This window comes from Athene cunicularia, assembly GCF_003259725.1.
Source record: "Athene cunicularia isolate RWA chromosome Z unlocalized genomic scaffold, athCun1 chrZ_part2, whole genome shotgun sequence".
Taxonomy (NCBI): domain Eukaryota; kingdom Metazoa; phylum Chordata; class Aves; order Strigiformes; family Strigidae; genus Athene; species Athene cunicularia.
The window spans coordinates 8387592-8399732 of record NW_020799143.1 but is presented as its reverse complement, the minus strand read 5'-3'; the positions used below and the strand labels follow the sequence as shown (position 1 = coordinate 8399732).

General features: G+C 36.5%; 1 protein-coding gene across 1 annotated transcript in view; it reads right to left on the bottom strand.

Moving 5' to 3' along the window:
* The window catches only part of AUH (AU RNA binding methylglutaconyl-CoA hydratase), a 110914-nt gene extending 104563 nt beyond the window's left edge, over positions 1 to 6351 (bottom strand). Inside the window, exons 1-3 of the mRNA XM_026866030.1 lie at positions 6219 to 6351; positions 4977 to 5044; positions 4792 to 4879 (exon numbers count right to left, since the gene is read on the bottom strand). Coding sequence (XP_026721831.1) covers positions 4792 to 4879; positions 4977 to 5044; positions 6219 to 6351 — 289 coding nt within the window. The remainder of the gene's footprint in view (positions 1 to 4791; positions 4880 to 4976; positions 5045 to 6218) is intronic.
* Between the last annotated feature and the right edge of the window lie 5790 nt (positions 6352 to 12141).

Here is a 12141-nt window from a genome sequence, read left to right as displayed (position 1 = left end):
TCCTCCACAAAACCTCATAAATTAAGAATTCTTAAAGGATCTGTTCTACCAGCCTTGTCTACCTCATAAACTTCTGCCAGAAAAACTACACCGGCTGGAAATGGCAGCTGGGAACCACACACCAATTCAGCTGTGCTGAAAACAAAATTTTGATGTAGAAAAGTTATGCCAACAGGAAAAACATTTGTGTTGGCTTTACTCATACTATAGACCCAAATGATGAACCTCTGCTGGCAGAAAAATTAATTCTTTTTTTCCAAGAGAGGGCTTTATTGGCCAAGCTGCAATGACTGTTAGGTCAAAGAGGTCTGAAGAGCTCCCAATAACCAAATTTTTCAAATTGTCTTGAAAGCTAGTTACAACAAAAAATATCCATAATCTGATACGTCTCAAAGATTTCTGAAATAAAGTCTCCAAATAATTTTTTTTTTCAAATATGTCAACTAGAAATTGCCCCACAGATCTCTTTAGTTGTGTGCACACATACAAAGTGAATAACTCATCAATCTCACAACCTCTATTTCAAGAGAGGTTTGGAGAAGCAATACTGAAGAGCCCGTTCCTAACAATTATACTCTAAACACAGTCACCAAAAAAAACTCAAGTTTGAGGTTCTTGTGCCTGAAAGCTTTCCTTCTAACTCTCCCATGCAAAAAGAAATCCGTAAGTAGTCTGTTCCTCTAGGGAATCACAGCATGTCATTCTCCTCCCACATGATATGGCAGAATTTTTCTGCCTATCAACAGAGGGTGGATGGATGCAGGGAAACTGACCTCAACCCACATGTGGACTTTTAGGAAAGAAACAATCTGACTGGATTGGGACAGTCAGAGTTAAACAACTGTCCTGGTTGGCCAGGCAGCAGAGGAAGGAAAATAAAACAGTAATTACTCTGAGCTGTGGAACAGTAGCTCAGGGTTTAATCTATTATTATGAGCTGTAAACTGAACCAGTGAACTATGGGCCAATAGTTACTGCCTGAGACAAACACATGAGGAATACATTTTTTTCAAAACACACAGAATTGCCTTCTTGACAGGACATGAAAAGACAGAGGTCTGAGGGAACATTACAGTCCTAAGGGAAACAGTAGTACAAGGAACAGCAGGTGGAAAGGGGGAAGAAGAAGAATATAAAAGGAGTCTGTTTCTTTAATTACAGTAAGCATTGACAAATCAAACTGTTTAAAAAGAAATTAATTACCCAATCTCATATATGTAATTGCAAAATTACAAATTTTGTAATTGTAATCGCAAATATATAATGTATCCCCTATTTCACATCATCAAACACAAAGACAGAAGTTGGAGAAGGGAAAAAAAAAAAAAGGAGAAGACCTGGACTCATGCAGCAGGCTTCAGTTTGCCAAAACAACACATCCAAATGCAAAATTCTGTAATAACTGTAAGTTCTATAAATATTATTTTGTCTCTTACTTAAAGCTCTAGAAAACTGAACAACAAAAGCTTTAAAGTGGCATATTAGGTTGTTCAACTCTCTGGACCACAAACATTATTGAACACTATCTGAAAACCAAAAAAATAGCTCTTGGTCAGAAGCAGCTGTAAAACTGTCTCCAGAATACACTGCCACTCCAAAATAAGGTTCTGTAACAACTTACAGACAGCCTTTCCACCCTATCTCCCAACAATTCAATGCATACACTTCCATCAACTTTCTGAACATAAAAAATCCTGAAAAACTGCTCACAAAACTACCTGAGCAATATCACTAATATATATATATGTATATATATATGTAAGCTACTTAAACTGCCTATGTAAATGTCATTCAGACCTTTGTGTGAACACAGCACAGCTCTTAATTACTTGATCACAGAGGTTTTTACTCATGGGACACCTGCCTTATCCCAGGCACAGACAATTCCATCCTTAAGGATGGAACACTGCAAAGAAATAAAAAGATTCCTCGAAGACTCACTTGCCTTCGTTGCAGAACTGGGCAGGCACACAGCATAGGCTTACAAAGGCCTGGACTGGTCATGTTCACTCTAGAAAGGTCCATATTTTCTTTATTTGGTTTTAGACAGAGAAAGAAAGGGGCCAAGAAGTGACTCAGAGCTAGAGCACTTCTGATGGAAGCACAAGAAGGCCTCATAATGCATCCTTAATTCCAGCCAAGCTCTTCTTTGACTTCTAGGTGTTCCTTTTGATCAGCACTAGAGGATTAATGAGGAGCTTTCTGCAACCATGGATAGAGCATAAGAAAGAAGATACAAAGAAAACAGTAGTAGAAGATTCATAGTGAATCTTTAGGCAGAAATTAAAGGATACAATTGCTAGCATATTTCTATGTTCTTTTATAAAATTTCTTTTTTATTTTTTTACTCCCATTTCACCATGTGAAAATTCCATAATTTGGAATCATACTCAAATCCACAACAGTCACCAAGAGAGTTTAAATTTTTTAACCATCAACACTGTCATGTTGTGAAAAACAGTTGAATGTCATGTTCTGTGGACTAGCCCTTAGAAGGAAACAAGACACTTGACTTGTGGCTTTCACAGATTTATGTTGATAGCTGAGGAATGGCAAGATTTAAGGATCTTAGATTTCGTTCCACACATAAAAGGGAATTACATTCTAGGACAGTTTCTCAATCTGTGATCTGTAAGACATCAGATAGTGGTCCAAAAAATCATAACAAATGTATTTTTAAAAACATACATTCCCACACCTGCAAGTAAGAAAACATAATTGAGGAAATACACAAAACCAAAGCAAACATTCTAAGTTTAGCCTAATAGAATTGCACTGTAATGCATAAAAAATGCCGTATTTCACAAGATGAGCCTTGCATTTTTTCAAGGAAATCAAGTGTTCTTCAATCAACACATTGTTGTTTAACAGACAAGTTTCTTCTGTTCTACTGAACTTCCTGACTCCCCTCCAGAAAATGCTGTTGCATTCAGTATGTTTCTCCCTTCATCCTACTTCCTTTAACTATTACCTGTTTTTTCCACATCCCACTATACTTCCTCTAGTTTCATTCTCTTTACAGACACCCCCTGAAGTTATCTACAGAAACAACCCATCCAGCTACTGAGCTCTTTCTGCCTATCTTCAACTGACAAACTCTGCCTCAAGTCTTCTGGTTCACCCTGAATTTCAGTTACCACTGTTGGAACATCCTTTATTTCACTGGTTCAACTACAGGAGTTTCCTTTCTTAGGACCATCCTTTTACCTGACACTTTTTTTTTTTTTAAATTATGTACACCTGGTTCACACCCTGTCTCTACTTCTCGGTTTAAGACACAGTCACAGTCTTTCACACTCTCCTTTTCAGGCCTAATCTCTCCTCCTGATGTTCACACATAAACATCCCCACATCTTGTCTACAATCAGCTGTATATACTCTATGCTGCTCTTTTTAAAGCCAAACAGGCAACAATGCCTATGGTAAATCTTAATACCAAAACAGCCCTGCAAAGTCAACCAACAAAGCATAGTACAAAGAAGTACCTGGAGCTCATAAATACAGTATTAACAGCAGACCTAAGATCCTCAAAATCAGTATTTCTGCTCTCATATTTCTTATATAACAGTACCATAAAATTCATGAATGTTAAATAATTATTTTTTTTAAAACAGTTGATGATAAATCTCAACTAAACCTTTTTATACGATGTATGTAGCACACAATTTGAAACCCCATTTGCATTTTTTGCTCTGATGCTGCATCTTCATCAGTTTAAAAACCACAGCTTTAAACCTTTTTTCCCTGAAGATTGAGTAGTGACTGATCTTTAAAACTTGTTTATTAATACATGCATATTTAACCTATTTGTATGTATTACTAAATGCTAAATGTATTACTCTTTTTTTTCAAGACAATTTTTTTCACGAGTCTAAGCGATGAACTGTGTGTGGATGAAAACAGACTATAAAAGCAACAAAAAATAATTTTAAACTCAACTAAAAGTACTTACACATGCTACATAAATGTAAAATGTTTTTTCCAATTTTTATATAAAACTGAATTATGTTATGTACGGCTAGCAAGCTTAATGACTGCACAAATTATCAGAAAAGGAAGATTTTAGAACTGATCTCCTCCTCTTTCCTGACAGTTCTATTTGTATATTAAAAAGAATAAACTTCTGTTTTCAATTTCAAACAGATTTAAATTAAATTTGAGCAAAGTAAGAACTGGATGGACCATCTGAAAATAAGACAATTATTCACTTGATAGCCACAAGATGTGGTTGTTTCAATTGATTTTGATGTGTTGACAAAATCTGTTTTCTAGTGTTTGACAGTTGAGAGATTTTATTTTCCTGAGCACTGCGTACTGCTTTTTACGTGGGGTCGGGTGTGCGCTTTTTGTTTTGGTTTGGTTTTTTAATTTGAGAATACATTAGGCCTGCAGTAACAGTCATGTTCATAATTAAGTATATTTCTTTAATTAAAATTTATTTTTAATGTGTTTAAAATATGGTTTTGATACAGCTTTCTAAACAGCCTCTTTATATGGCCTCTAGCATATTTGGTCTTCATTCTGAAGTCCATGCAAGACTTTCTAGGAGCTCAATTAAATAATTGTCCACCACAATGAATCATCTATTACATATTTTGAAATACTTTATGACACAGAAAGTACAAAACCAATATTCAGTTCTTGTTAGTAATTGAAGAAAATAATGAAAAAATGTTTTGTTCGCTACTGAGATGAATATATACAGAAGACATGTTTCCTTGGAATCCAGGCTTTTTTTGTGCAATATGAGATACAGATTTCCAGCTTCTCAGGAAAATTAAGTTTGCATACCAGCACAGAATATTCCTGGGACTTCACTCCGGAATATAACAGTTCGTACTTTCTTATCAGATTTCAAAGCATCCACAGCTTTTGACATCTACAGAGAAAAGGAGGAAGGGGAATAACCAAACACTTTTTAAAGTCCTTAATTCCAATACTTCACCTTTATACTAAAAACTATTATTTTCACTTACCATTTTTAAAAGATTTCTGTTAAGCGCATTCTTGGCATGAGATCTGTTTAATCCAAGCACCACAATTCCTGGAGGGGAATAAAAATTGTATCATTGTTACAATGTAGTAAAATACATATTATCTACATAAATTATTATTTTGCAATTATAGAAAAAGCATCACTGAGTACTGCAAAAAAAAAATGCTAGTGTAATCACTTAACTGCTGAGTTTTTGAAACAAAATAAATTGAGTTACATTTTCCAACATTAAACATTCCATGTTCAACAGAAATAAGGCTATATTTCTGTTCTTAAAAATAATATTAACACCTTCACATGTTGCATGTGTAATTACATAACTGCATGCACCAATTTGATGTTTGTGTGTGATGTGCTGACATGCAATCAGGAAAAATACTTAATTGTAAAACATGTTTCCATATTTAGAAAGACCGCCTTCAGAGACTTCTTAAATCCAGAAGTGCTACCATAGCTAAGACTAGCAACTCTGATACAGGTAAAAGGAAGTTACAAACACAGAAAGCAAGCTACCCACAGGAAACCTGAACTTTTGTTTAAAAAGAAAAAACCATAAAAATTATCCCCTAAGACACAAAAACTGTGCTCAATGTACACAGCTCCAATCATACATTCACAGCTTCCTTAGAACAGTTGGAGATGGGTTGTCTCACTGACTGATTGCATGTGCAATTGTTTGAACTTTGAAGAAGAAGAACAATTTGTTTCTCCTTATTTAACCCCCCTCAGCTTAACAGGCATGATTATCAAACGGGAAAATTCTGAAAAGTTTATCTTGGTAATGTCTAAGTTTACCAAGCCTATAAACGATTAGACAATTACTTCCTAAACACACTACCACTCCCTGAATTCTAAATATCAGCACACAGTCCCATTAAATTGATCCAGCCCCACTAAGGTCTTACCAGTAAGGGCTTTTTTTGACTTAGAGAATGCAGGGGTAAGAGGAGAAAGACAAAGGACTAGAACAGGGACCAGGAATGAAAGACAAAAAGGGAGTTCTTGATCTCAAAAATGCCCACTGTATTGCCATCAATCTTCATGACTGAAAAAAGCAATTCCAGAAACAGTATTTGCCTGGGTATTTACTACTTCACCACTCATCTTTGTACATATAATCTATATGTAATCTGTCTCTCGTAACATCCACAGGGTGCCTGTCTTGTCATCTCAGCACATACTACTTTTATTTCAGGGAAACCTGTCCCCTCAAAGGACTGACCCATCAGTGCTTGACCCCACTCCCCTTCCTCTTCTTTCTCCTGCGTGTACCTGCACATGCATGCACACATGATGAGATTTATGACAGCTCCTACTCCTTCTGCAGCTACCAATTTGAAACAAAAGTGCTCCATTGACCAACTACCACTCTCAAGATTCAAATTAAAAAGTTTAAACTCAAGTAATAAGAGTACATGTGCCGCTTGCTTGCTCCCAGGGTACAATCAATTGCTATGTATACATACCTCCTAAAAGGGGAGAGGAGCCTGGCTAACCCAAATAATCCTCACTTCCCTGGTCTGTAAACCTGAATTCCCACCTGTTCATCCCCATGGTTGGAGGTATTCATCTAGGACCTCCTGCAAGGGTCCTTATTTAGCACTTACACAGGAATCTGTTTATGTTTTGCTAAGCAAAACAGAGTAGTGCTATAGCAATTTTATTCTACTGTCACAGTTTATCTTCAGGAGGATTACTCCAAGTTCAAATATTCCACATACTAAAGCAACAAAGAGACACTTGACCTGGCTTTTATTTTAAACTCTCAGGCACACTGCAAATCTGATATTTGAATAAACTAGAGAAGTTATCATCCCAAACTGTTCTTCAGTTAGGAAAATAAAGTCCTTTTCGGAAGGATGCTATTTTCCAATGACAATGACACTTTTTAATTAGACTTGTATTTTATTTCTCCCCATCAAATCCCAAGTGTTGCTCCATCACCAATATTAGTGTATTCAGAAGGAATTTCCAATTAACATTGAAGCACATTTAGTATTTTTTCCTATGAAGGGATGATCCTTGAAGACAAATCATACAAGTTGACTCTTCTTAGTAGTGTCATATCAAGTCACAAATCTACCACTTCTGCCTCACTCTCCAGAAAAATAAAGAGATTAATAGAGATGACACCCACACAGCTGTTCTATTTCTTAAATAGGAAAAAAAAAAAAAGATAAAAAAGATGAAGCACAAACTGCAACAGGAAAAGCATAAAAGTTTACAAGAGAAAACTGTATATTGCAGTGACGTATACAAAAAGGCATTCTTTGAATTCCGGTTTGAGTCAGTTTTGTTCTAATGTGTCATTACTATAGTACCTGGGCATCCTTAAAACAAATTCTTAGGTTTTTTAATACTGCGTTAAGATTTGGGAAATTTTCCAAATGTATCATTGATCAGTGACCAAACTAGAGACAGATTAAGTACCTGCTCGAAGTCACAAAACAGAAATTAAAGAATAGACTTCTTGAGGTCCAGCTGAGAATTTAATCCTTCTCCCAGCCCAACCCAAGAATCTCCTGGCAAAAAACATTTAAGGCAAGTCTTCTCTATCTGGCGCATTCAATAAGATTTAAATCCCTGGTCCCATGGGTATATTCATTTTAGATGAGATAAATTTCCCTGAGGGCAAGAAAGAATAATCAGTCTCCATATAACACTGCAGAGCCCCACCAAAGAAAGACAAAGTTAAGAAAAAGGCAAAATTTTGAGACAATACTCCCATACAGGTAATCATTCTGATAAATATTGTTAGTCATACAGAAAACCTGATTATGTTTAATTTAACCATGGTTCATTCTTCCTAAAGCACCCACATATAGGTGTGTATTCCAAAATCTTTTTTCTTAATTAGCTGAAAAATCTGTTAAAGAAAAAAAATATTAAAAAGTCATAATCACATTCATTAACAAATATCAGTAGAAATAATAATAATAAATAATAATAATAATTCCAGTATCTGTATTGTGTCAAAGAAATAGGCAATATACTGAAAAGCAATAAGCATTAATTTTACAGTTTTTCCTGGGAGTCATCTCCACGTTATTTTAGAACACTCTTCAGCAAATAACGTGCACCTATTAAAAATTATATTCACATATTAAAAACTAACTTTCACCCTATTAGCTAAGCTCTCCAAGGGATAAAGGTCACTCCCAATGCTGTCTAATATAAGCATATCCCTGCTTGCCTAGTCAATCATCCAAGGAAAAGCGTATGCAAACGTACAATATGTTCTCTGCTTATAATTTACCTTTGTCAAAGCAGAAAGTTGCCTGTGATATAATTCTTGACGTTTAAGGGACTATATGAAAGTCATATACAATAAAACCAAAAAATGTCTTACATTAAGAGAAATATATATACATATATGAAACATAGCTTCAAAATACCTGCAAATTCCCAGAAACTTCATTTCAGTGTATGTACACTAAATTTGAGACTTGCATATAAGTAGTTCATATTGAAAGGTTCTTGTATTTTAAGAGTGATAGCAAAAATATATGATGCTATCATTATTTAAAACTGCTGAGAGAGAAGATCATATTTCTTTCTATAATGTGCAAAACAGGGTGGACCAATTTAAGCAAAGTGATTAGATCATGGTTTAACTGCAATTTATATCAACACACAGGAAATCTCACGTTAAATAACGATTTTTATCTGTTTTATCTTGTACTTTTTAGCTTTCAAAAAATATTCATCCTCAATGGCAGAAGCACATGTAAACAGTTACTTGCAAGTAAGTCCTGTTTTAACACTCATATTAGTAATTTTGTCCAAGTTAGAAATTTTAACTACATCTGTATAAAAAGTACTTAAGGAAATACATTTATGTGTATTAAGTATACACACACGAATTATCTATCCAGATGTACCACTTCATAACTAAGTAAAAAAGTATCTGAATTACGCACTGAGAAACAGAGGGAGGACCAGGACGCTATTTTTAAGCTTGTCTCAACTACTCAGATAAACTAAGGCAGACAAGTTGCCTTAGATGTCTTATTATTCTAGAGTAGTTTCTTAAGCAAAACAAGAATCTATGGTGAGTGTATCATGCACAATTCCAGTGGTTTTCACTGATCGCCTTATCAAGAAGTATTTAAGTGCAAAATCACACAGATGAGTCCCAAGCAGGACTTTTAAAAAACACCAAAACACTTCAGCACCTTTTTTACCTTAAAGTAGAGATCTAGTAGATCTCAACTGTTCAGCCTGCTTTATTTAAAAAGAGCAAAAGAAGGGAAAGCTTTTCCAACTTATCAGCTAGCTGTTTCTGACCTAACAACTTCAACTGAGACCGTATTTGGCTACTCATTCCATATGTTAAATTTCTAACCAATGAGGACAAAAAGCTGTCTTACATACTGTAACTGAATTAAAAACAGGTGGAAAATATAAACACAAAGAGTCATTCTAGTGAAAAATCTAAATTTTACAAATATTTAGATCTCATTCCACTGACACTACAACACTTGAGTCAAGACTACAGAGGTATTTCTCCTAATTGCATCTATAACCTAAAGAGCAAAAACTCTTAAGGTCATTAAAACCTCTTATGGGATCACTAATGCAATATGGCTGAAAGTTTAACAAATTCCCAAAAACTGTGGTACACAAATTATGTGAAAGTGTTATGAAGCAGGACAGTTTGGTACTTTGCCTGCAGGGAAAGATCTGTCTAGAGCTACAAGGTATGTGCCTCCACTGATGCAGTTACTGTCAGTCTTCATGCCTCCCCTGCGTCCTCAGATGTAAAAGCCCCTGGACAACAGATCCTTCTCCAAGTAGCATGGAAAGACTAGGTGTGGACAAGAACATAACCACAGCACAAATGAGTATGTCACTGCCATAAAAGGTAGCCAGAAGGACAGGGTCATTCCCTGTGGAGTCATGAAGTATGTAATAGAAGAATATGATGAGGCAGGAGTACCAGAGTGCCACTTGGTAAAATCTAGAACATAAACTGGTGGAAAAAAGAATGGTAGGCTAGAGAAGAGCCAGAAAGACCAAAGGGACTTATATGGAGTTAGAATCTTAATGCAGCAGTGGTATTACATGTTGTAAGCAGATAAAGATTAATTTGACATACAAGGCAAGGAGGAAGGTGTGCAGTAGGAGTACAGGGAGGAAACTGAGACACCGTGATTCTGTTTCTTTCACAGAAACGTGGTCTGCTCTTTGTGCTGCTGAAGGAGGCATATAAAGCTTGTGTCTCCTTCTGGCTTACTTCTAGATCCTTGTTCTCATCCTTTATTAACAAACAGTATTTGTTTCTATGTCCTTCTGAAGGGTAAAGCCAAAGAAAATCCCTTCATTTGAAAAGGATTCATTAATTAAAAATACACTGACTGAATCCTTCCTTATGATAGCCACAGTTGATTAACATTCTAAATGCCATCTCCATGTTTGGGGGCATTTTTAATGCCACATTTAACAAAGATGTATATTCTGAGAAGAAAAGAAAAATCAACTTCAAAAATATTTTTTTTAACAGGAAAAAAAAAAAACAGATGGGCTACTGACATGCAAAACTTTAGCTATCTCTGCACCTTTTCTTCAAAAGCCTATTTCAGTTCTCTGCATAATCAAATTTACAGTATGTGCATCAAAAGCACTCAGCAATGAACAATAGCTACACAGCAAGAAACACCTTTGTAACATTACAAAAGCAATGATTCCTAGCTGATTCAACAGCTGAAACACAGTACCTAATTATATAGCTTATTGTATAATAGCAGAAATAAAAATTATGATCTCGGGTAGTATTCAAGTATTTTCTACCACTTACTGGAAAAGCACAGAACAAAACCACTCTTCCAACATTTTAGAAACCCTTCTTTGCTCCTGACTTACCTCCTCCTCAATTTAAAATACCTTAAAAAATAAAAATGGGTGTTTAAAACACAGTTGGTTGAGAAAACAGCACTAAAGAAGTACATCTTAAAGGAACTGGAAAGAGTTGGGAACAAAACAATCACTAAGACGAAAGTGGATTTCAGGATTGGACTACATCATCAACTTTACTGTCCCTTAACAGTGACAGAAAAAGCTGCCCTCAGGTGAAAGCAGAACCTCAGTTTTCCTTTGAAAAAGAATCGTCTTCTAAACCTTAGGCCAAAATTTGAAGTTTTAAAGTTACTTCTCCATATATGTATACAAATCTACATGTAGGCATACTCAGCTCACAGGCATTTGCCTGAATTTTGAGTATCTGAAGTAACCGAGGTAACATGCTGAAAGACATAAAATGAATTTGTTTCTGGACAAGTTGAACTGAACCATCCCAACATATGGTTATTCCAAGATACACTATCTACATAGAGATTCATGTGCTGCAGATGAACAGAGATACACACTATAGCCCTCTTCATAAAAATAAGTACATCATGGATCTAAAAAAAAGTCCTCAAGAACGAAGCTTGCACATACTGTTTCTCAACCATTCCTAAGCCCTGCAGCACCCAAATGGGAAGGAAGTGACAAACTCCAAAGGAGGTGAAACACCTCCAAAGGAAAAACACTTCCAAAATCTGGTGAGCACCAAACCACAAGAGGAAGGAAGTACAAAGTTTCCATGTTGAGATGCACTGGCACCAGATCACTCTGAAGCACAGATTTTCCTTCTCTGTTTAACCGAGTGAGTTAAAAAAAAAAGACTCTGGGTATAGCTGAGCAGAAGAGGTCAGCAGCAGTTAACGGCACTAGAAGCAAGGAGTAGGGTGAGATGGTTAGCGGGAAACCATGTTATGAACAAGAGTGCTGAAGCAACGCTTCCCAGAACAGAAAACATTGATACAACTTCTGGATCCTTGTCTGCCCCTGCAAAGCCGCACGTAGCAGGTGTGGGAAGCAGCACGATCACAGCAGTTTCCGGCCAAACTTCATCTTCTCCCATTAAAGCGGCCTCCGGATGCCCACTCAGAAAGGTGCAGCTCGCACATACTGTACATACAGTCTGAAAAGAAGAGCCAAGAGAGCCCAACCTAACCCAGCTCAGCAACTGCCCGGTTCCCAGCGTCGTGCGACGGGGCCACAGGCCGAGGTGCAGAGGAGCCGAGGAGGAGGAGTCGCCGCTCTCTTCCCGCCCCTCGCCGCCGGGTAGCTCCCCCCGGGACCTCCCCCGCCCTGCCCCGCCT